The sequence below is a fragment of the Pristis pectinata genome, chromosome 1 (assembly GCF_009764475.1).
Source record: "Pristis pectinata isolate sPriPec2 chromosome 1, sPriPec2.1.pri, whole genome shotgun sequence".
Taxonomy (NCBI): Eukaryota; Metazoa; Chordata; class Chondrichthyes; order Rhinopristiformes; family Pristidae; genus Pristis; species Pristis pectinata.
Window position 1 is genome coordinate 20,301,297 of NC_067405.1, and position 23,410 is coordinate 20,324,706.

The 23,410-nt window shown below is 40.6% G+C and overlaps 1 protein-coding gene across 1 annotated transcript in view; it reads right to left on the minus strand.

The window, feature by feature from the left end:
• Nucleotides 1-3,593: 3,593 nt before the first annotated feature.
• LOC127576242 (kinesin heavy chain-like) overlaps nucleotides 3,594-23,410 on the minus strand; it is a 116,153-nt gene continuing 96,336 nt past the window's right edge. Inside the window, 3 exon segments of the mRNA XM_052026728.1 lie at nucleotides 3,594-6,622; nucleotides 19,791-19,908; nucleotides 20,847-21,063. Coding sequence (XP_051882688.1) covers nucleotide 6,622; nucleotides 19,791-19,908; nucleotides 20,847-21,063 — 336 coding nt within the window. The 3' untranslated portion in view covers nucleotides 3,594-6,621.

A 23,410-nucleotide genomic window follows, 5' to 3' on the forward strand; every position in this document is an offset into this window, starting at 1 on the left:
TCATTTTCAAGTCAAGAGGTTGGATTAGGGATTCTTGATACAAAAAAAAGAGAAACACGGCTTTATTTAAAAACATGTTCTTCACATTTTGCTTTAAAGAAGTACTCTTACACTATGTAAAGACCAGACAGATGCCCTTAACTGAGGAGAGCTTTGATGCAACTGGAGTGTCATAGATCATTTGGCTTGGAAACAGGCCATTTGGCCCAACAAATCTGCACAGACCATCAATCACCCACTTGTATTAATCCTACACTAATCCCATTTTATTCTCCCCACGTTTCCATCAATTTTCTCTAGATTCTACTACTCACCTACATACCTGGGGCAATTTAGAGTGGCCAATTAACGTACCAACCTGCACATCTGTTGAAGGAAACCATATCACCTAGAGGAAATCCATACATTGACAGGGATAACATGCAAACTCCACACAAACAGGAGGTCTGGATTGATCCTACGTTGCTGGAGCTGTGTGGCAGCAGTTCCACTGGCTGCACCACAGTGCCATTCAACGTTTTGCTTAGTGTGTGGTGTCCAGTGTATAATATGAGTTGCAAGCTGTTTGGATCAGATGACAATTATCCAAGCCAAGTATGAAGAGTGGAACTTCTCATGACTCTGAATGACTTATTGGAATACTGCCATATCAGTCGGCAGGGAAGGAATAAGAGTTGCCACTAACCTGAAATGAAAGCAGTCTAGAAAGATACAATGTCCCTGTTTTTGATGAGCATTTTAGTTTGGCACCAACTCTATGAACGGAGATGACCAGAAACATCAAACCAATTGTTGCATTATGCTCTACTAATGTAGCCATTTTTCTTTAAATAATGTACACCTTGTCATATTCTGTGGGTACTCAGTGAGTTATGTTATAAGATTACTGTAGAGCTACTCACAAGGCTGAAACATAGCCATCCTCCACTTGGACCACAGCATGAACTGGAAATTTGGAGTTTAAACATCCTCCCTGTGACCATGTGGATTCTTCTGGCTGTTTAGATTTCCTCCCACATGCCAAAACCATGGGGTTTGGCAGGTTAATTGGACACTAAATTGTCCCTGGTGTGTAGGTTAGTGGTAGACTCTGGGAGGAGTTTGTGGGAATGTGGGGAAATTAAAAAAAGAGATTTGTGTATGATTAGTGTAAACGGGTGGTTGATGGTCAGCAGAGACTCTATGGGCCGAAGGGCCTGTTTCTGTACTCTATGGCTAAATGCTTGGAAGCTACTGTAAGATTACAAATCGCTTGCACTAATTAAGATTGAAGAATTATCACAGACAGCAAACCAAGAGAAAAAAAAGTTTAATTAATTTTATTTTGCTTTATCTGAAATGATTAAAGGTTAGAATATACATAGAATTAATATGAAAACCATAATCTCACATTTAAAAAAGTCAATGGAACTTTTAAATTGTGAAGGAGAGAGAATGAACATGTATATTCTTAAGAATAGCTTTCCAGGAACAGAGACATTATTCAACAGTAAATATACCCTGGTACACCAGAAAGAGGTCAGCCCATTCAATCTCTGTCTGCTCATGGCTGATTTCTTTTTAAATCTCAGTGCCATTGTCCTGCACTAATCTCTTCTCGATTGTCTCAATATCTAAAAAGTAGTGTCTCACCAGAGTTCCATACAACTGCAGTAAGATATTGCTACTCTTGTACTTGTACCGATGTTGCTCTAAAGCCCCTCTTCATCCTCTAACAATCCACACTACCACTGACCTTCAGCAAACATGATCCCCTCATCCAAATCACTGATATAGATTGAACAGCTGGCACCCTACTGTTCACAGCCTGCCAATCCAAAGATTACCTCTTTATTCCAACTCCCTATTTTCTGTCCATTAACTAACCCTCAATCTGTTGCCTCCAATGTTCAATGGTACAGTATGTTATCTCTTGTTGTCACAGAGCATAAACAGGACAGTTAACTGCTGGATTGCCAGAGAGTAGAGGTTACTTTTTAATTACTCACCACACTTGCAATGCATTGTCAGTCATTTTCATTGTTGCTGTGCTCTAATTTTAATTATCTCTGTGACATCTTATCACAGGCCTTCTGGAAGTCCAAACACACCATATCATTTGTTCACCCTTATTCTGTTAGTTACAGCCTCAAAATATTCTAACAGATTTGTCAAACATGATTTCCCTTGCATAAATCTATGTTGACTCTGCCAATCCTATTATTTTTCAAGTGCCCTATTATCACTTAATAATAGATTGTCAGTTTCCTTAGCACTGATGTCAGGTCATCATAAACTCTTGACATCATTCTGCCTGATTTAACATTTACAATGGTTTTGTAATGAATCTGAATGTCTAAGGATGTCAAATCACTATTTATTTCTGTGAATCTCTAAAGCCTGCAACAGCACATCATGTGGAGGCGCAGGCTATTACTGATTTCTACATTTGACTGCACACGTGGGCACCTAAAGTTGAATGCATGGAGCAACAAGAGCCACTATACGTAGCGTTCAACTCTCAGTGAAGAGACTGGTATCAGAAAGGCTGTGTCATTGCCAATATTAATCTTTCTCAAAGTTGGAGGTCACTTCCAATAAAACTTTCCATGAGCATGGAGCTAATCTTCAGAATTAATAGGAAGCTGTTCAGCCTATGGCCATTACACTCCAGGGCCAAGGCCACACAGACCTCATTAGTTAAGCTGCTGTATGGTGCAGGTGGTACTCTCATTTGCATATGCTGAGAGGCCAGGCTCCTATAAATCATCGATTCAGTCACTGAAGCACGAGAGGATGGATCTTACACTCAACATCCACAAGACTAAGGTCCTCTACCAACCTGCCTCCGCTGTCCTCCAACAATAAACATTCATGGTGAAACCCCGGAAAAACATGGACCACTTCCCATATCTTGAAACCAGCTCTCGGCGAAGGCAGATGTTGATGATGAAAGTTATGACCTCCTTCAATGCACTAGCACTGCCTATGGTCGATTTGAGGAAAAAGGTATCTGAAGATCTAGACCTCAAATGTGACACAAAACTCAAGTGTCTCAGGCAGGAGTCATCCTTGCCCTTCCTTGTGCTTTTGGGATCTGGATTACCATCGAATCAATCACAGGCATCTCAAGCCATTAGGAAAAAATACCAGCAATGCTGTCTCTGCAAAATCCTCCAAATTCACTGGAAGGATAAATGAACCAATGTCAGTGTCCTCTCCCAGGCCAACATCCTTAACATCAAGTCTTTGTTTTAAAATAAAGCCTGGACCAAAATTGGATGATGGTTTGAACATTGCCTCTTTGCCCTGGCTGCTAACAGTTTATAGACACTGTTTAGTATGCAGACTAACATTTTTGCAACTCTACAAAATAGTTACTTCAACCTTTCCAATATTGGACTGTACTGGTGTCTCAGTAGCTTTGAGTCATCATCAAAACTTTTACTGTACATAGCTGTAATAGATCAGAGTAGCCAGAGCTACCTTGCTACTATTGATTCTAATTTAGTAGTCACATTCTTAATGTTAGATCACAGATCAAGTGCACCATATCACTAGATAGCTTCAAATGTTATTACCATTTCAAAAGAAGAAAAGTTGAATCTTTGGGGTTTAAATCAACTTTATTTCAGCACTTTCATTAACCATTTCAAGTAAATTATACATCATGCAAGTCATTTCATAGCAGATTCTTATACCTTACAGGACAAGAATTTCAGTGAAATTTTAAAGACTGCCCTCAAACTTGATCTTATGTTTTATTTAAATACCTCACAGTATTCATATGCTGACCATGAATATTCATTTTTATACCATTTGAACAAAATAATTGTATAGGTTTGTTTTAATAAATATAGGTTGCCCTAAAATGAACATATTTAAAGACTACTGTACACACAGCCAGATAAGAGAAACACTTCTGCAATACATATACACATCTTACAAAGTAGACACAAACTACAGATAGCCTCACATCCCAACATCTATCAGGTCATTAGATACCTCAATACATCCCGGAGACAGACAATGGACACTGAACAATATGAAAGATTTTTTTTCTCCCCAAGCTGGTCAGCTATTTGGCAGGCACACAGCATTAATATGATGTATGGATCAATTATTCCCTAGATATACAGGCTAAACACACAGTAGGAACTAACCCTGTCAGGTTACCAGTATCCAGTGGTTTCAAACATACAAGCAGGAAGAGTAATGGAATGAAAGGCAAGAAGGTGTTCAAGAGTAAATTGTAACTTAAAAAAGTTAATGAAGAAATAAAAGTAGGCACAACTGCACTTTAAGTTCTTGGATGATCTGGTTAAAATCTACAGCAACAGCCTTGCATTAGGTGCATGCTGAAAGCTAGATTGACTGATTTGCTGATCAGAATCTAGGAGGAAAAGGCTAACTGCAAGACCATCACTGAGCAAATTCTGATTGGGTTAATTAACAGAATACTTTGCATTACTCCTGGCACTGACATTGTTAAATCCGCAGGCTCCTCCTCTGTGCAGTAGTCTTCTCATGTGAAGGAGCTAGAAATAGTAAAACCCACCCTCTTTATGGAGTTGTCTTCCTCCTTAGGCTTTTAACGTTTTTCAAACATGTCAACAAACCCAAATTTGATTGGCTCTATGAATTACCTTTAAGCAACAATCTATCCAGAAGTCTTTGGGATTATGCAGCCACTTTGGTGGTCTGCTCCCATCCTTCTCGAAAGAACTGAGGATACCAGACAGCCTAATTTTTGATCCACACCATCCTAAAATTTAGTACAATCATAAATATGTGCAGAAAATGAGTGATCTGTCACTTCAAGAGCAAGGGTAATTTACACAATTATCTATTCTTCAAGTCTGGTTGGAGGAGGGTGGAAAGTGTGTGTGTGTGTGTGGGGGGGGGGGGGTGGTGAGGGTAGCAATCAGTCTTTGTTAAAATGCTTACAAGTAGTGGCTGCTGGTTTCACTTAACCCCAAAGATTTGCTCAATTTTAATGGAACCAAATGTGCTGAGGTGAGAATAACTGCTCCCTAATAACCTCACTTGTGTTTAGTACTAGTCACCAAAAGATTTATTTTTACCCCCCTCTGCAATCCCTTAAGAAATCAAGTGTAAACATTAAATTTAATGTTCTGCATTAAAGGAACAATCCCACTGGCATTAAGGCAAAAAAAAATATTTTGAAGTGTCCAGAGCCAATTGAGAAGGGACAGGTTTCTGTAGAAATGAGAAAGATTAAAGACAATGAAAAATTGTGACTTGTTAACAAGGCTGGCTTTCACAGTGACAGTCTTCTATAAAGTTTGGAAATTTCACAGGTCTGGCACTAGGTGAACTGACTGGCTGATCAGCACCTAGTTATATGAAGGATCCAATACCGAATGAAAGATGGTCACTGTGATGGTGGAGCTTTGTTAATAACAGTGTCGTGGGCATCAAAAAAAAATCATCCCAGCGGCCACGATTAGGCATAATGCAAATTATAAACATACAAAAATGTAGCAAGTACATGCAGTGTAAACTTTAGTCGATGCAGACTCTCCAAAGGATATCTAGGAACATTTGGACCACCATATAGTTAGAGGCAGCTTTCTTTTTAATGAAATTGAAGATTTGCTATTGCCTCAAGAGATCATGCTGCCTGTAAGACCAAACGTTCTTCAGAAACCAGTACAGTCTCTACACTGAAGCTACCTGTGTTCAAATGGCATGAAACCAGCAGTTGAGTTATGGTAGACATCAACAGAAATACCCATGAGTGAACATACTTTGTTTTGCACAGTTCTGCTCATAATAGTCAGAACAAGTCTTTCTTATTTCTTCAGTAAGGTTAATGGCAGCTAACAGACCAAAGTTCTTCTTGAAGGTCTGAAGAGATCAGGTGGTTGGACAAGTTACATCTGCTTCCAGTTTTCCAGAGTTGCTTGCACAAGAATATAAACTGTCTCTTTTCTGAGTACTAAAGGCGACCATGTTTTCTTTGGACCCAAAATAAGGCCAATTTGCATTGTTTACGTCCTTCTTTGAAACCTTCAGCTTTCCATTCCGACATTCTCAGTGATTCAAGTGAAGTGTAAAAATCAAACAAGTGTAGCATAGTTAAAGGCTTGTAGTTTTTGTACTAAAAGGCATTCTAGTCCTGGGTCACCGCTGTCCAAGTTGTTCACTTTGATAAGCTACACTGACCAGGTTGACCAATGCTGCCAAAATGAGTTTTTTTTTCTTTAGAAAATTCTACAAGCACAAATTTGACCTTTTCACTCCTTTAAAATTTATAATTTAGCAGCAATGTTTGCCCACCCACAACCCAAAAATACAAAATAAAACATTTTATCATACAGAAAATCAAACTCACAATACAAGGTAATATTCTTCCTAAGACACTGCGATACAATGTATAATTTTAGCTTAGCACAGTCCTGGAAAAGGCTGGGAATTAATTTTCACGCACAAACACATATGATCCGTGAGGCTAGGTGATATGGGATGAATGCAGTTCCATACATACTTATCTTGACCCAGGTAAAGCCAATGTACTATGACTACAGTTCTGAAGAAAGTATATGATTAGATGTGGTTTCTTCTGAAGGGTTTTGAGTTGGTCTTGAGTCATTAATGCATGCTTGACTGAAGCCCCAATCTAGGAAACAAAGAAGTAAACATTAGTTCATGCAGTATTTTTTCCAGCTAGAATAAGTTATGCAACTGAGCAGAAATTTCCAACATTATCAAGTGGCCTTGAATATCGAGTTAATTAAGATTCTCAGTCTTGCTTCTGTATGAAACATCTACACTTTTATTAAAGGAAGGTTAATATTGATTAGTCACATCAAGCCCAGCTCAGCTGATGGTTCTCATGTTCACACAGGAGAATAAGGTCCACCTGTCACTCCAGGGTCTTGACAAGATAATGTAGGAAAGGATCTAAAGCAGCACTGTAAAATTATTGCACTTTGAGATATTTGAACAAAGTGTTAATCAAAGGCTCCATCTCCCTGGTCAGGCGAAAGCAAAAGATCCCATCACATGATGTGAACAGCAGGAGTCATCTTGGTGTACATCAGGACAGATTACATGGAACTACACAGAATCTAAACTCAGAAACAGCTAAAACAATCAATGCTGATTGTCCAGCCAAGCTTCCTAATGTTCACTGCCTCCATCTTCCTCCCTCTAATTCTTTACCAATCCTTTATTGAAATGAATCAATGGCATCTGCTTCTACCATTCCTCTTGCATGAAAAGCACGTCAGCCAAATTTATTTACTTCATTTGTCTGTGTTATATTTATACCCTCTTGTTTTACACCAACACAGAAAAGTTTCTCCATGACCTGGCCTTTGAGATACACCATCATTTTGAAGTGTCCTATTAATTTCCAGAATAAAAAGAATCATTGAAATTGAAAGATGTGTTAAGACAGTCAACCAATTTTACACAATTGCCCAAACTGCCTCAATACTTTTGAAATCAGTCTGTTTATTCCTGAACTGTTCGATTTCCCCACAGTGTGTGTGTCTCTCACTCTGATTTACAGACTTAGACTTTAGAAATTGCAGAAATAGATGACTAAGTCAGGTTGAAAGCAGTCACGCATTAGGTATTCTCAGCTGGCAGTTTCACCTTTTCTACTTTCCAAACAGTACGCGAGCCAGCCAAAAAAACCTGGATGTAGAATCCAGCATCTTTCCATTGGCCCCTTGACACAATTGCAGTGTCTTGACAAGCTCACTGAGTTTTCCCAACTTGCTCATTCTTGCTGCAGACTAGACAGGTTGAAGTCCGCCAGCAAAGCTACCTTGTTACTCTCGGCCACTCTTCCACTATTGTGAAAAAGCAACAGTATTCAATACATCTTTTGTGTGCTGCTGTTGAAAATCCATAAATGCTGTGGTTTTCTTATTGAACACAACTGTTGAAAGAATTTCATCTCATGCTTTTGCGACCAGGTTGGCTCCAGTATCTGAATCTTGAATATTTACTGAAAGTAATATAGTTTAGATGGCAGTAATCATGCGCTGTCATTATGATTTATTTTCTGGAAAAAAAACCCTTGCTATCAAAATGTCTCAAACTGGTGAAGCCCCCAGGCAGGTATTGTACTCAAAGGAAAAAGCTACTCTTACAGAACCTATACAATAGCTGGCTGCGAGACCAAAAAGTGTAATTAAATCTTAGAGTTTTACTTTGAATGACGGACTTGGAGTAAAGCAATGACTTGAATTTTAGACTTGTAACCATTGCTAGGCCATTGTCAATATGGAACAATTCACACAAAAATTATGCTCAATGTTCAGAAAAGCCTGTTGACAGACAACAAAATGATATCACATACATAGTCTTCTGATATCTGCAAGAGTTGTAGGCATCACACCAATATTAAAGTACATAAAATACATTACGGTTGTTCACATCAAAGAACTATGCAGTGAAGGTTTAGTTGTAAAATGGGAATAAATTCAATAGAGACTTGAAACTACCTCCCACTAACTTATGTTGTAAATTTGTTGGAAGCTGACCAATCAACTTCCAAAGAATTTTCATAGCATCAATGCAAACACTTATGCTTAAGTTGGTTGGTTAAATGATATCTTACTACTAAAATGAGTTAATTTATTGTAGTTTATGCTAGTGGTTAGTGCTCCTCACATTTACAGATTTCAGATCATATCTTTCTGAGCTCCCAGTAACGTACATTCATTAACCTCCCTTGTCACAATAAGGTTTCCTGGTCCAATCTACTCAAAGTCTCATCCAATATCTGAAAAACAACCAGGCCTCTGGAGCAAACAAAATACTTACTGATATAAGAGAATGTGGAGAAGTACTTCTGGTCTGAATGTTTGTTCTCATCTTCTTAATCTGGGAATCATGTCATCTTCAAGAAAGGAGGCAAGTCAATTGTGTTAATTACAGAGGAGCCTCCCTGCAGTAGGCAAGAGATTGAAAAGGCAATGCAACAGCTGAAAAAACAAGGTCTCTGAAGCAGATAAAAGACCTGAAGTTCAGAAACATGACAGAGAAGTCATGGAATCTGGTAATCCATGAGCTAATTTCCCTCATCTGGAAAGAGAAAAGCATGCCAACTGATCTTGAAGACATGATAATCATAACCAATTTCAAGAAAGGAGACAGGTCCAATTGTGATGATTACAGAGGAATCTCCCCGTTGTCTGGCCCAGTCAAAGTTGAGTTTATTGTCATGTGCACAAGTGCAATGAAAAACTTACAGAGAAGGTCATCCCAAGGATCCTCTTCAACTGACTCCTCCCAGTAGCTGAAAAGCTCATTCCAGAGTCACAGTGTGGATTCCATCAAGAGGCAAAAATGGAGATGATCTTTACTGCTTGATAAATCCAAGAATTATGTAGGGAATAGCATCAACCATGGCAGTGTCCTTTTTGACCTTGTTTTAGCAAGGTAAAGTGAACCAACATCAGCATCATCTCCCAACCCAACATACCTATCAATGAGGTCCTAATTACACTCAGTCAGCTCCGTTGGGCAAACTACATCAACTACTTTCCAATATCAGACTCCGAGATCAGTTTTGAGCTCTGACAAAGTTTCAAGGATGTTTGCTAAACCTCCTTGGAAAAGTGCAACACCCCCATGAGTCTGAAAACTCCTGGCTCATGACTGCTCAAGAACATTTGGAATGGAACGGATGACATCGAGTCTAATTTAACAGGACCACACAGAAGCCCAGTGTTAATGGCAGAGGGAGCGTGCCACCTTCTAAAGTACCCACCACCAGTCCTCCCAAGACCCTCCTGATTCACCTGTAGCAAAATCTGTAGATTCAATATTGGCCTCAGTCACCACAGAATTCAAGTGGAAGCAAGACATCCTCAACTCCAAGGAACCGCCTGAGTGGAGGAGGAGTGGATGCAATTAATCTAGATCTAAAATATAAATCTAGAGAAGGTACTCTCTAATCAACTAATAAGGTCAGAATTAGGGGCCAACTTAACAGAATGGTTACCAATAAGCTTCAAGACAGGAAGTAGAGAGTGGGAGCTAAAGGTAGAAGAAGGTAGTGAGTATTATCCCACAAGAATCAGTGAGAGACCATGACAGTTCACAGTGTACATTGATTTAGACTTTAGAATCAAGTAACACTTCTATATTTGTGGATGATGTCAAATTAAGGGGCTTGGAGAAAATGGTCAATAGTGGAGGATGACAAATTATAGGAACAAAATAATAGTTGTAAAAAGAAAAATAAATGGAAAATACAGTTCAGCATAGATAACACTAAGGTAATACATTTTGTGAGGGACAAAGGGGAAATCATTTATTACTTCAAAGATGCCAGTGTAGATGAGATAGATGAACAAAGGGATCTTGAAGCAAACAAAAAACACCGATCGCTAAAAGTTCTGCCGTAGCAAGTTCATGAAGAATGCAAACCAAGCACTTGGGGTTTATTTCTAGAGGAATTAGAAAGTAGGTAAGCTATGCTGGTTTGGTCCAAAGTATATGGATACTAGGGAGAATGTAGAGAAGATCAAGAATGATAGCAGAAATGCTTGGCATTTGAGGAAAGGGAGAAAAGATAGGGAATTAACAAGACATTTCTTGCCTCAAAGTTTGGGAGAATTTGGAACTTCCTACCAGATGGAGTGGCTGAAGACAATAGTAGAGTAAAGACACTATTACAATGCTATTTTATTTCTCTTCAATGCTAATCTCAGTGCTCTTATATCTGATGAGCTAATTTTACAATCGCCACTACATGCAAGCACCAGTATTGCCAAGGGCATTCAACAGCACGTGATGTCTTAGATGAAACCTTGGAAGCCAGAAAGTAACTGGACCAGTCCACACAAAGATAATTCAGTCCCTATTTTCAAGACTTTTTGTATGACAGTTATACATTTCTTAAATCCTTATGATGGCCTTGAAATTTTGATACACTGTAATTAAACCCTTCAAGTTATATTGCAATGTTCCAATGGGCTGGGGTGATGGAAATACAGAGGGACCAGTTTTGTCCGTTACAACATTTGGCAAAGAATGTAAAATCATGTAAAAAGTTGGCAAGAGTGTGTGCACCAATTTAAGATTATTGCAATTAGGAGACAAATTGAACTTGATTATGCATTTACAATCCTTTACCTCCACAAAAATAGGTAAATATGGAAAGCAGATTATGCATTTGAACAGAGCTATTTTCCTCCAATCTTAGGATAATATTCATCATTCATGGAGTGCAGGATGATTGCCTAGTTTGATGGAAGGCATGTGGCAAATATAAATTTTTAAATGTTTCACGCTGGTGTCAAGCTTGCCCGACAGATGTAAAAGTGTTAGCTAGCTGCCCAATCTGGTGGCAAATTGGCCTCCTGCAATTGAGGCCTTGATCTCATACAACAGGGGCAGGCAAATTGTGTGGTGCCAAACAGGAGCATTGCTGCAGCTTGCAATACTGTTGTAGAAGCCGACGAGCCAGAGAAGGGAGGATTGCACTTGCACAGTGTGGGAGATTCCAGCAAACCAGATTATTTTTGTTTCAGCTTCTCTGGGGGGAACCACAAGAGTAATTTACAATGCACCCAAGACAAACCTTTCCTATTGTCCATGAAATTAATCAGAGTCTGCAAGGGACACACTTGAAGTAGGAGTTGGGGTGCTATTTATGTCACAGGAATATTGGTTTATTATGGTCGCATGTACTTAGATAAAGTGAAAAGCTTTTGTTTACATGCCATCCAGACAGATCATGTCATCAAGGTAGTAGAAAGAAAACAGAATGCAGAATATAGTGTTGCAGTTAGAGAGAAAGTGCAGGTAGACAAAGTGCAAGGGCCATGACAAAGTATATTGAGAGATCAAGAATTAGTCCTTTAGCGAATGAGGGGTCCGTTCAAGAGACTGATAATCTGATTTCCTTATTAAAATGGAGCCCATTAGGCATGTCTTTTGGACACCCAGCAGTGGGCTATTTTTAAAATGGAATCTGTCTCTTTGCCACATTAACAAAATAGTACAGATACCGATCCCACTAACTCCAGAAGGTAGCATTCAAAATCAATCTCATAATGCTGGGGACTACAAGCCCAGGAACACATGAATTAAGCCTCCAAGTGTTTAGAACGTAGTTAGCAGGAAAAATACCAAAAGTTTATAGTCACCTCATTTAAAGCTCTTTTCTACCAAATATTACTGCAGTCACATGCAAAAATCATTCCCAAATCCAGAATGATAAATTTGAATCTATTTTATTTAAAAATCTGGCAGGGAGACCTGACAAAAAGGTGAGCAAGACTGACACTACATTATTACCCTTTTGTTTTCAATGAGAATTAACCTACCAAGAAAATAAGCTTCCCGAAGGTTTAGATTACTTGGTTAAACTAATTCCAGACCACAATACATTTGGGATACTTTCTTTTCCAAGTACATACTAAATGCCACCTGGTGGTCATTATGGACATTACCTTATATGTGCCATCCAACAATAAGAATCAGATTTACTATCACTGACTTAGATGATGTGAAATTTGTTGTTTTGCAGCAGCAGTACAGGGCAAAGACATACAATTACTATAAATTACAAAAATAAATAGAGCAAAAACATGAATAATGAAGTGGTGTTCATGGACTGTTCAGAAATCTGATGGCGAAGGGGAAGAAGCCGTTTCTGAATCGTTGAGTATGGGTCTTCAGGCTCCTGTACCTTCTCCCCAATGGTAATAACAAGGCCATGTCCCGGGATGGTGAGGGTCCTGAGTGATGAATGCCACCTTCTTGAGGCACCGCCTTTTAAAGATGTCCTTGAATAGTGGGGAGGGTTGTGCCTGCGATGCAACTAGCTGAGTCTACAACCCTCTGCATGCTCTTGCGATCCTCTGCATTGAAGCCTGAGTGCCAGGCTGTGATGCAACCAGAATGCTCTCCATCATGCATCTATTCCAGTTACTGTGCGAGGCTGGGTCTTCCGAAGCAGTTGCCGCTGTAACTTCTGTATTTATGGATTCTTTGAATCAGAAGTTTTTTCCATGCCTTCGCGCCCCAACTAGCTCCACAACATTGGCTCGGCAGTGATCACACTACACTAACTTCTCCAATAAACTCAGCAGGCTAGTAGTATCACACTTGGACTTGGTGGATGGCCTCCCCCACACTATTATCAATCCAGACATCCATTGTGAAATGGAGGCTGTACAGGCAGACTAGGTGGAAACCTTTAAGGCAGCATTGGATTGATATTTGAGTGGGTGTATGATTGAAAGGAACGAGTTGTTGCAGACTTCCTTGGACAAGCGTTTTACTGTGATCTACAAGTATTGTCAATCTCTGCAAAAATCGCCAAAAACATTAAGAAAGTGAAGAGGACTATGGACATCTCTGACAGTTCTGCCAGTAGTGTAACCTATTCTCCATTCTATAATGGGAACAGATACTGAGTTGTTTAGCTTTAAGATATCTTTATTAGTCACATGTACATCGAAACACAGAGTGAAATGCATCTTTTTGCACAGAGTGTTCTGGGGGCAGCCCGCAAGTGTCGCCACGCTTCCAGCACCAACATAGCATGCCCACAACTTACTAACCCGTATATCTTTGGAATGTGGGAGAAAACCGGAGAACCTGGAGGAAACCCATGCAAACATGGGGAGAACGTACAAACTCCTTACAGACAGCAGCTGGAATTGAACCTGGGTCACTGGCGCTGTAAAGCGTTATGCTAACCCCTACACTACCGTGTCTGAGAAAACTGAGATTAGGAGGAATTTCATCTCTCAGAAGGGATGAGAATCTTTGGATTTCTTTATCCTAGACAGCTGAAGCAGCAACTCATTGAGTATATTCAAGGCCAATATGAACAGATTTTTGGTCTATAGGATAGTGGGCAGCACGGTAGCGTAGCTGTTAGCACAACGCTATTACAGCGCCAGCGATCGGGGTTGAATTCCTGTCGCTGTCTGTAAGGAGTTTGTACGTTCTCCCGTGTCTGCGTGGGTTTCCTCCGGGTGCTCTGGTTTCCTCCCACATTCCAAAGACACACGGGTAGGTTAATTTGGGTTTAAAATGGGCGGCGCGGACTCGTTGGGCCGGAAGGGCCTGTTACCACGCTGTAAATAAAATTTTTAAAAAATTAAATTAAAATTTCAAATAGTCATGGGTTATGGGGAACAAGCAAGTGAAGCATCAGATCAAAGTGGTGGAGCAAGGTCAAGGGCCCACATGACCTACTCCTGCTCCAATGTTTTATGTTCTTCTGAGCAGTGTCAAAAGATTATTAAAAAATCAACAGTAGCTGCACAGCCAGTGTTCAGTGCATTGTGAGTAGCTGTTAAAAAGCCAACATAGCAGTTGCAGGCGATTAGCTGATTAACTATTAGCTGATAGGATTTTCATGACACAAACTCGTAGATGAAACAAACAGTTTGTCATCAAATAAATCTTTCACCAGCCACAGGGAATGCACTTTGTAGGTTTCTCAAAAGGAAACTATTTAGTGATTATAATGAATGTAGAGAGAAAAAATTATTACTACCAAGATAGGCAAGGCAGTCAAAACTGTTCATTGGTAGAGTGGTAAAGGAGCATACTTCATTTAATCTGTATGAAAATAAAAATCAGTGAGCATCTACTAGTCCCAGAGCAAACCACAATTTAAATACCTGTACGAATCCAACATGCAGGTAAAGCACCTGGAGAGGAAGCAGTAACTAATTCATGGGCATTTCTTGCTACCAGGCTGGAAAATGGGGTTTATGATGCAAATAGGCACAGTTGTGTGCAGAAACCCCATCACAGCAAACAGTTTCTTTGTCTGTCTCTCACGGCTGCTGGCAGCATGGGGGGCAGTGTAAAGTTAAAGCTACCATTCCCACCTTTAAATTGTGCAAACCCACTGAATTGACCCAACTTAACTTGCATATTTTCTGTCTCCTGGTGCAAATGTTCAGGATTTGAGCTTTCTGAATTTGGCCAATATTTGAATATGCTACAGGGAATGATCTGGCTGGTCATTAAGTACTTTTATAAAATCTTATGCTGAAATAAGTTGCTTCCAGATGTGGTTAGTTTGGTCCTGCTTCCTCTGGTTACTGAATATGAAGTAGATTGAAAGAGGGCCACACAGAGATGGACAAGCTGTTGAAAGAGGGAGAGGGTCCCTACCAGGAGGCCAAGGGACTAGAGGGAGTAATCCTCTTCCTTCAACAAGCAATGGTAAAAAGGCTGCAAGTGAAAGTTGCCAACTTTTTCATTAAAGGAGGAAAAGGACAGCATTGAACATGTCACTTACTTGTAATGCAGTCTGTTCCTGGGATGGAACATCTCTCAAGCTGCCATATATTGATGTACAATGGAGGCCACTGAGGGTCTCTTTATACAAAGGGAAACCAAACAGTATCACCAAACAGTAGTAGCCAGAGCACGGAAGATGATTTGCACAAGTTTCAGGGTGTGATCGATCTCATCCCTCTTGCTTACGTAAACACAGACATTTACACAAAGCAAAAGGAATTTTAATCCCCCCATCTTCAGCTGTCTTCTGAGCCACCACAGCATGTCAAAGGCTGGCTACTGAGTAGTACCCACGGACCTGGACACAGCAAGCCAGAAAGGAAGATTATAAAGCACACTATTGGTATTTCAGGCAATGCTTCTGCTACCTGGACTGCTATGGAGAACACTCCAGTGGTCACCCAAGATGATATCAAGGGTGATGGTGGTATACTATGTGGTGATCAGGAAGTGGCCCTTGTCACCACCTATGAAACAAGAAGCTGAACAGGCATAATCACAAGAAAGAGGAAAAGGAGGAGCAGGTGGCAGAAACTGCAACTAAAAGTGGAGAAACAGGAAATGGAAGGGAGGCTGCAACATGGATGCCCCTTTCTCCTTGGGTTCCAAGCTATCTGATTATTCCCCAGCACACCAGTAACACTTCCCCACTCTGCAACAAGGCATTCGATACACATTTCCTTCCTGGCTAACCTCAGTGCGTTTCTGCCTATTCTTTGCTCAGATGTGCTTCCTCAATGGCTGCAGCATCAGCAGTAATAGGGCAACAAGATGTTTCCCTTCATTCAAGAAAACTGATCTCAGAAGCCCTTTGAAACCCACGAGTATAACAACTCTGCAACAATCAGGCCCAGTTTCAGACTGCAGCAGTTTGATTTGGGCTATAGTAATTGACAGGCAGAAAAGCAAGGCAGCAGTAGGAGAGAGATTGCTCAGGGTAAGATTTCAGACACCATGGAAGCACTTCCACTATCCCACAGCAATTCTTGGTGGCACATTGCTCCCCCTTTCTCTCTAGAGTCACATCTGAGCTTACAAGGCAACAGACTGAGCTCCAACTGCTGAATGTGGACCTCTAATGGAAGCCATTGGTGGTGGAATGGCAACTAATTATCACCTACCCAGCTCCACATCACGTCATGCTCCACAGGCGTGCTGATGGTAGGGTCCACAAGCTCCAAGCTCTGCACTGCCCAGTAGGAGATGCACTATTCCATGACCCTTGGCATTATATTCAGACTTTCTGGCAGGCTTTCCGGTGCTGTCTGCCATCAGACCTTCTCTGTACTCTGGGTTCTCAGAGTTCTTATCCAACCCCTGCATTGCATATCCAGTGGATGACCTTCCACCCCCGCCACACACACACACGTTACAATTTGCTCAATCCTTCCCCTATCTAGGCAACTGTGTATTTGTGCCTAGTGTCTCATTGCTTCCAAGTATGTTGAGAGTAAATCCCTTAAGCTAGTTGCTTAGAAATAACACCTCCACTGCCATTTTCCTCTTCTACCACTCACTGGGAGGACTCTAGTTCTTGGGTGTTTAACATGATAAAAGGGAGGAGAAAATATGATGCATGTGCTTCTTCATCCACAACTTCAGTCGAAAGAGATTGTGGATGAGAAGTGGGAAGAGAGGAGGAGAATTAAGTTTGTGCATAAGAAACCACATCAATCTCTCTGGTGGCCATAGCTTCAGACATGGTCCTTCACATGATAGCTAATAGTATCATCTACACTATGGGGGTTAAAGCATGCACAGAGATGGTCCTCTGACTCTTGTGTTTGCTGTTGCTGCTGCTGTGTGTAATCTTCTCCTACAAGAAATCATTTAGTGTGTCACTGAGTGTGGGAAACATGAAGGATATGGCCATGGTAGTTTGAGAGCTAAGCGTTGTGGTTGAACCAATGCTAAGGTTGTGTGGGTGGGGTAAATCATATGAATAAAGGCGCTCGACATTGATAAGATAGATGGTGAGGATGTAAAGAATTGAGCATTGTATAGGGTGAAGTTATTAAAAGTACTATTTCAAGACTAAACTCACTCACCTTTACACCATTAATTAGATTAAGCATCAGTACTGCATCCCTATTCTTGGAGCTACAACCTTAGCACTGATTTTTGCCACTACTTCCCACAGCTTCCCAAGCATGAAGATCTATCTGCTCCCACCCCACCTAAGATCAAGGATATCTCCCTGATGATGTAGCAATCTCTTCGTGCAGCTTTGGTCAGTCAGCCTGAATGTTATCCTCAAGTCTCTGAAATGGGACTTGAAACCACAACTTCCTGACACAGGGACAAGACTGTCACCACTCAGTCATGGTCAACATTTTACAATTCGAAGATTTTCTGAAATAACAACTGTTCTGTGAACTCTTTTTTTTGGTGGCATTGATTGAAGGATAATGGGAGAATTGTCGATGTTCATTAAATGGTCCCATGAAATTTTTTACATCCTTGGAGAGCAGTCAGGATTCTTTTCTCATTTATTCACAGGATGTGGCTGCTCCTGGCAAGGTCAGCATTAATTGACAAATCGATAATTACTCTCAGTTTTAGTGACTTCTCTGGCCATTTCATAGCACAATTAGGGACTAACATTGCTGTAGAACTGTAGGGAAAACTAGGCAACACAGGTAGACTTTTCTACTGATGTTGGTGGATTAAATGGAGTTTTATTACAATACACTTTATTTAATTAACAATTTAAATTCCCCAGCAACCATGGGAATTTAACTCATTTTGATGGGTCTTCAGTCCAGCTTCTAGAGTACAGGACCAGAAACATGACCACTGTGGTCCCATTGCTCCCTCTCTCCACCAAAGGACAATGGAGTCCTCTCATAATATTGCTCCAGCCTGCACTTTCTACTCAAGTCTCTACGGATTGTTGCCCAAATGCATCATGTTTGGACTTGGACAAGAACTGACACTGCGCCAAGGCTGACTCAATCGGCAAGATAACAGAAGAAAACCAAGATCAACATTTTAGATCTGGAGATATTGTCCATCCGTGAAGTTTGAAACACAAACTTCTGTTCTGAGGATTGCTGTGTGTTACCAACATTCTCCATTTCTCATAAAGGACTTTTAACTTTGAGGAATTATGGGTTTAATTTCAGACACTAGCTCTTTTAATATTGATGAAGCATCATCTGTGGAAGAGACATTTTGTAGCAGTGCTGCTAACATGCAGATTAAGTCAGTCAATGGAACAAATACAGCTTTCACTAAGTCACAAATGATGGTTGCCAATCCAATCAGATTACATTGTGGCTCTTCTCTCAAAACCAACAGGACTGTATGCAGACAGCAATTTCATATTTAAGAGATAAATTACCGCAGTGCAGACTCATAACTCATCCAAAGGACATAACAGTACACGTGGGCAATAACAATGGCCTTTGGCTGGCATATTAAGTCAGCATTATTGCTTTCTGCATCAAGCTGCTTGACTCAGACAATTGATTGCTGCCAAATGAACAAAAAAAATCTAATGTGCCAAACAATATTGATCAAATAAATCTGCAGACTGTACAATTTACTAAGGTACACCCTGTCCCCAAAATACATTTCAAGCACAGTCTGGAGTTTCATTATGTTTATGTCACTGGTACCGAATTGGAAATGTTGTTGAGGGAATGAGATACACTTGATAATGGCTTGGTCAGAGTCACATTCCTTAAGATTACATTGTATAAGGAACATCACAGGAGCAGAAGGATTCTTCCCCAGCACTGTGGCTTTCTAAAAAAGATGTTTTGATTGCTGGCATAACTGGATAATCTATGGATGACAAGTTGATACTGTTCAAGAAATAGTTGAACAATTAGCAGGGACTGTGGTAACCATAGATTTTGAAATGCTAAGTTCCAGACTGACATATATAAAAGCAGCTACAACCTAATGCACAGAAGCATTTCACCTTATGTATAGATCCCCACTCATCACAGACAGAAGGCAAGCAAGCAAGCATTTCTTCTTGTTTGTTCATTGGGCAACCTTCAAAATTCTTTCCATCCCCTTCCATAACAAGCCAGGCCCAGAATGTAAATGTCAACACTGGACACAATCTTCCAACTAAAACAAATTCAAATCAAACCAATCAGTGCTGAGAACAGAACAACTGGTGGGCACGCTTGAGTAACGAAGAAGCTGACCAAACACAGCAATGGAAAGCTCACACTTTAAAGCAGATTTAGTTTTTTCTGAGCAACAGAAAACACTGGAAGATGGATTTATTGGCAAGCAAAGTTGAGGCCAACCATATTAATGTAACATTAGGAACTTACTGGTTTTAACAGTTTTTGAACTAAACTACAATGGCAGACAAAAACATCACCCGCATTTAGTAAGCATTCATCCGTTAATATTGCCAGAAGCAGTTTCTAATTTTATGTAAGCAAAGAAATTAATCTTTCAACACCAAGCAATTCTCACATCTTTTTAGAAGCACATCCTACATGATGAAAACTCCAAACAAGTTTAAGTCAATCCACAGATTTATCCCCTCCATTTTGAATGGGCTGTATGCTACTTACTACTTGTCCTTGTTCTGATAGTAACTAGGGTTTGAGGTCACAGATACTCCACCACCACGGATAGCATGAAAGGCTGTTGGAGAGGATGCAGGGTAATGGCCAGGACGAATAGGTTTTGCTAAAATGAAACAAAATGGTAGTGTCAAATTAATTATATTCAAATATGGTCTAAAATGTAACAAAGTCATTTCTCCTGCAAATCACCTCTCTCCATTATGGAGGCACCCAACCTTGTTTGCTGAATTAAAGGAACTGAGCACCAGTGGTGCCCTAGTTTCCTCCCAACAACATAAAAGGAAGTAAAATCAGGCATTCTATATCAGTAACTTCCTGCCTAGCACTTTATGCCAGAGCAGTTTTTCCCAGCCATTTCAAAGAAAACCAACTTGACTGGAATGGTATCAGAGTAGAAAAACTATTATCAACAGATACAAAAAAACCTTTGCTGGAAGTTTACAAAGTTCTAAGGGCAACTGCACTTCTTACTATTTGGGAGAATGCAAAGTACCATGGATCACTGCCACTGAATCATCTTTTGACCAAGATCGACATTCAAGTAGCTTATATTCCTAAGAGATATGGTGCATAGCCATATTTCTAATATGGTCTGTATACAGACAAGTGTCTAATAAGTCTTATACATGCAAAGCCTTGCTAGCTACAAACCATTTTATCTTGCTCACTTTAATCCTTTCAAAATGCCTCCTAAAAAATGTGTTCAGTTTATCTCCTCCCCCACTATTTCTCCATTGTTTCTGCTCAGCATCCACATCCCTACTATGTCAATTGTGTTGGGACCATATATGCAAGGAGCACAACATTCATGTAAATCATTCTAACGTCAAGCATGATTCAATTTAGTAGTACTGCAGCTAACAGATTAGTTACTGCAGGTTCTGCTTGCTTTTACATTATATTCATTTACACAGTCAGAAACATTGAGCCTTTTCAGGGGAACACTTTTCTGGCAATCTTTGCTTTAATAAATCCTCCAACCCAAGGATGCAGAACCCAAATACAAATCACAGGTGGCACAACTACAACAAAGCCTCTCACCAATCTGAGCTGAATGTGCCCGCCTGGCCATGTTTTTGGCCCGTACTGCTTCCTTGATTCTGTCGACCTCCTGATGATAACGCTTGCGTTCCCTCATTGCACTCTCCTTGGCTTCCTTCAATGCACTCTCCAGTGCCTTAACTCTCTCAGCTGTAGCCCGAAGTCGTTTTTCCAGCTTAGGAAGCTCACAACGAAGATCTGCATTGTCACGAACCAGCTGGAAGGGAAACAGAACGAAGTAGATGACAATGGATTACAGGGTAACCATGGTCAATCTCTACTCTGGCTGATGGTATGAAATGGGCATGGGTTGTTCAGCCTCGTAGTGCACTTCTGTCCTAATGTTCATTTCCAGTCAATGGAAACAAAGCAAAGATTGAGATTAAAATTGTTCATTTGCCGTTACATCCCTTAAAGTCAAAATTAGCCCCAATTAGTATTATGAATAGGAACACCTGGAATAGCACAGTATACAATAAGCCAATGGCTTTTAATAGCTAAAATTCTGTATCATCATAACAGGTAACTTCAAAATTCTGATCGATGAACTTAACTCTCAGTCACAATGTGTGAAAATATTGCAATCATTCATCAGTATATTGTATACACCAATAGTAAATTTAACATGCACAAAGAAGAGTCGGGATAACAAGGAAAGAAAAACAGAAGGTCATGAGAAAGCTTTCATAACAACAACTTCCATTTCTACAGCACCTTTAAGGTAGCAAGTTGCCCTGAGGCACTTCACAGAAGTATCAGACAGAAACTGACATCAGGTCCACATGAGGAGATATTGGAGGGGATTGAATTTCCTCTGAACGAACCATCAAGCTTCCCCCCCCCCCCCCCCCACTTCTACAGCAGCCACAGGACACATATTAACGTTTGTTGCCACGCAGCTCCCATAATCCTGTCGGCAGGCTGCTTTGTTTATTCCACAAAATGCAGTGGACTTCTAGTGCAACTAGGCCACAGCTGCTAGAAAGGCCCAACCCATAGACTACTTTGATGACCTCTGAAAACTCAGGCTTCCAGATGCTCTTTACACTGTCTACAAATGTCAATGATCAGAGGTATTTATAAACACCTGAAAAATTGCAAAGTAAAAAAACAAAAATAAGCAATACAAATCAACTCAAAGTGCATTTAATCAATGTATATTGAATACTGTACAATATAAAGAAAGGAAATAAACTGCTTATCTTCACTTTTCTGTTTAAAATGAAGATCGGTGACCCCTTTCAAATGAATGGGGCAGTGCCAGATATGGCAGCTATGAGGAAGGGCCAGATCAATCCCTTAGCCCGGGATATTATGAAATGCCCCTGCACTCAACGGGTAGTCCAGGAATGGAGCAAGAGGACAGATGTACCTGCATTTCTGTGCTACAGTGCACCACTGCAGATGTTTGCAATGTGCTGACATGCACACCACAGATTAGCAGCACATTCTGGCTAATTAGTGCACAAGATCAAAAGCCTGGACAGAGAGGTAACTTTTAAGGAGCATCTAAATGGAAGAAGAGGCAGGGAGGATCACAAAAGGAGATTCAGACCCAGAGCCGCCACTAGTAAATTGATTAAATTCTGGTAAAATCAAGGGGCCAGAATCAGGAGAGTTTTAGGGCTGGAGGAGACCAAAGGGGCAAAACCAAGGAGGAACTTCCTAACAAGGCTAAGAGTTATTGGTATTGGTTTATTATTGTCACTTGTACCAAGGTACAGTTAAAAAAAAACTTGTCTCGCATACCATTCATACAGATCAATTCATTACACAGTGCATTGAGGTAGTACAGGGTAAATACAATAACAGAATAAAGAGTAAAGTGTCACAGCTACAGGGAAGTGCATTGCAGGTAGACAATAAGGTGCAAGGTCAAACAAGGTAGATTGTGAGGTCAACAGTCCATCTCATTGTATGGGAACCGTTCAATAGTCTTATCACTGTGGGACAGAAGATGTCCTTGAGCCTGGTGGTATGTGCCCTCAGGCTCCTGTATCTTCTGCCTGATGGGAGAGGAGAGAACAGTGAATGACCTGAGTTGGTGGGGTCTTTGGTTAGGCTGGCTGCTTCACCAAGGCAGCAAGAGGTATAGACAGAGTCCATGGAGGGGAGGCTGGTTTCTGTGATGCACTGGGCTGTGTCCACAACTCTCTGCAGTTTCTTGCACTCCTGGGAAGAGCAGTTGCCATACCAAGCCGTGATGCATCCAGATAGGATACTTTCTCTGGTGCATCGATAAAAGTTGGTGAGTGTCAAAGGGAACATGCCAAATTTCTTTAGCCTCCTGAGGAAGTAGAGGCACTGGTGAGCTTTCTTGGCTGTGGCGTCTACATGGTTGGACCAGGACAGGCTATTGGTGATGTTCACTCCTAGGAACTTGAAGCTCTCAACCTCAGCACTATTGATGTAGACAGGTGCATGTATACCACCCCCTCTCCTGAAGTCAATGACCAGCTCTTGTTTTGCTGACATTGAGGGAAAGGTTGTTGTTATGACACATGTCACTAAGCTCTCTATCTCCTACCTGTACTCCAACTCATTGTTATTTGAGATACAGCCCA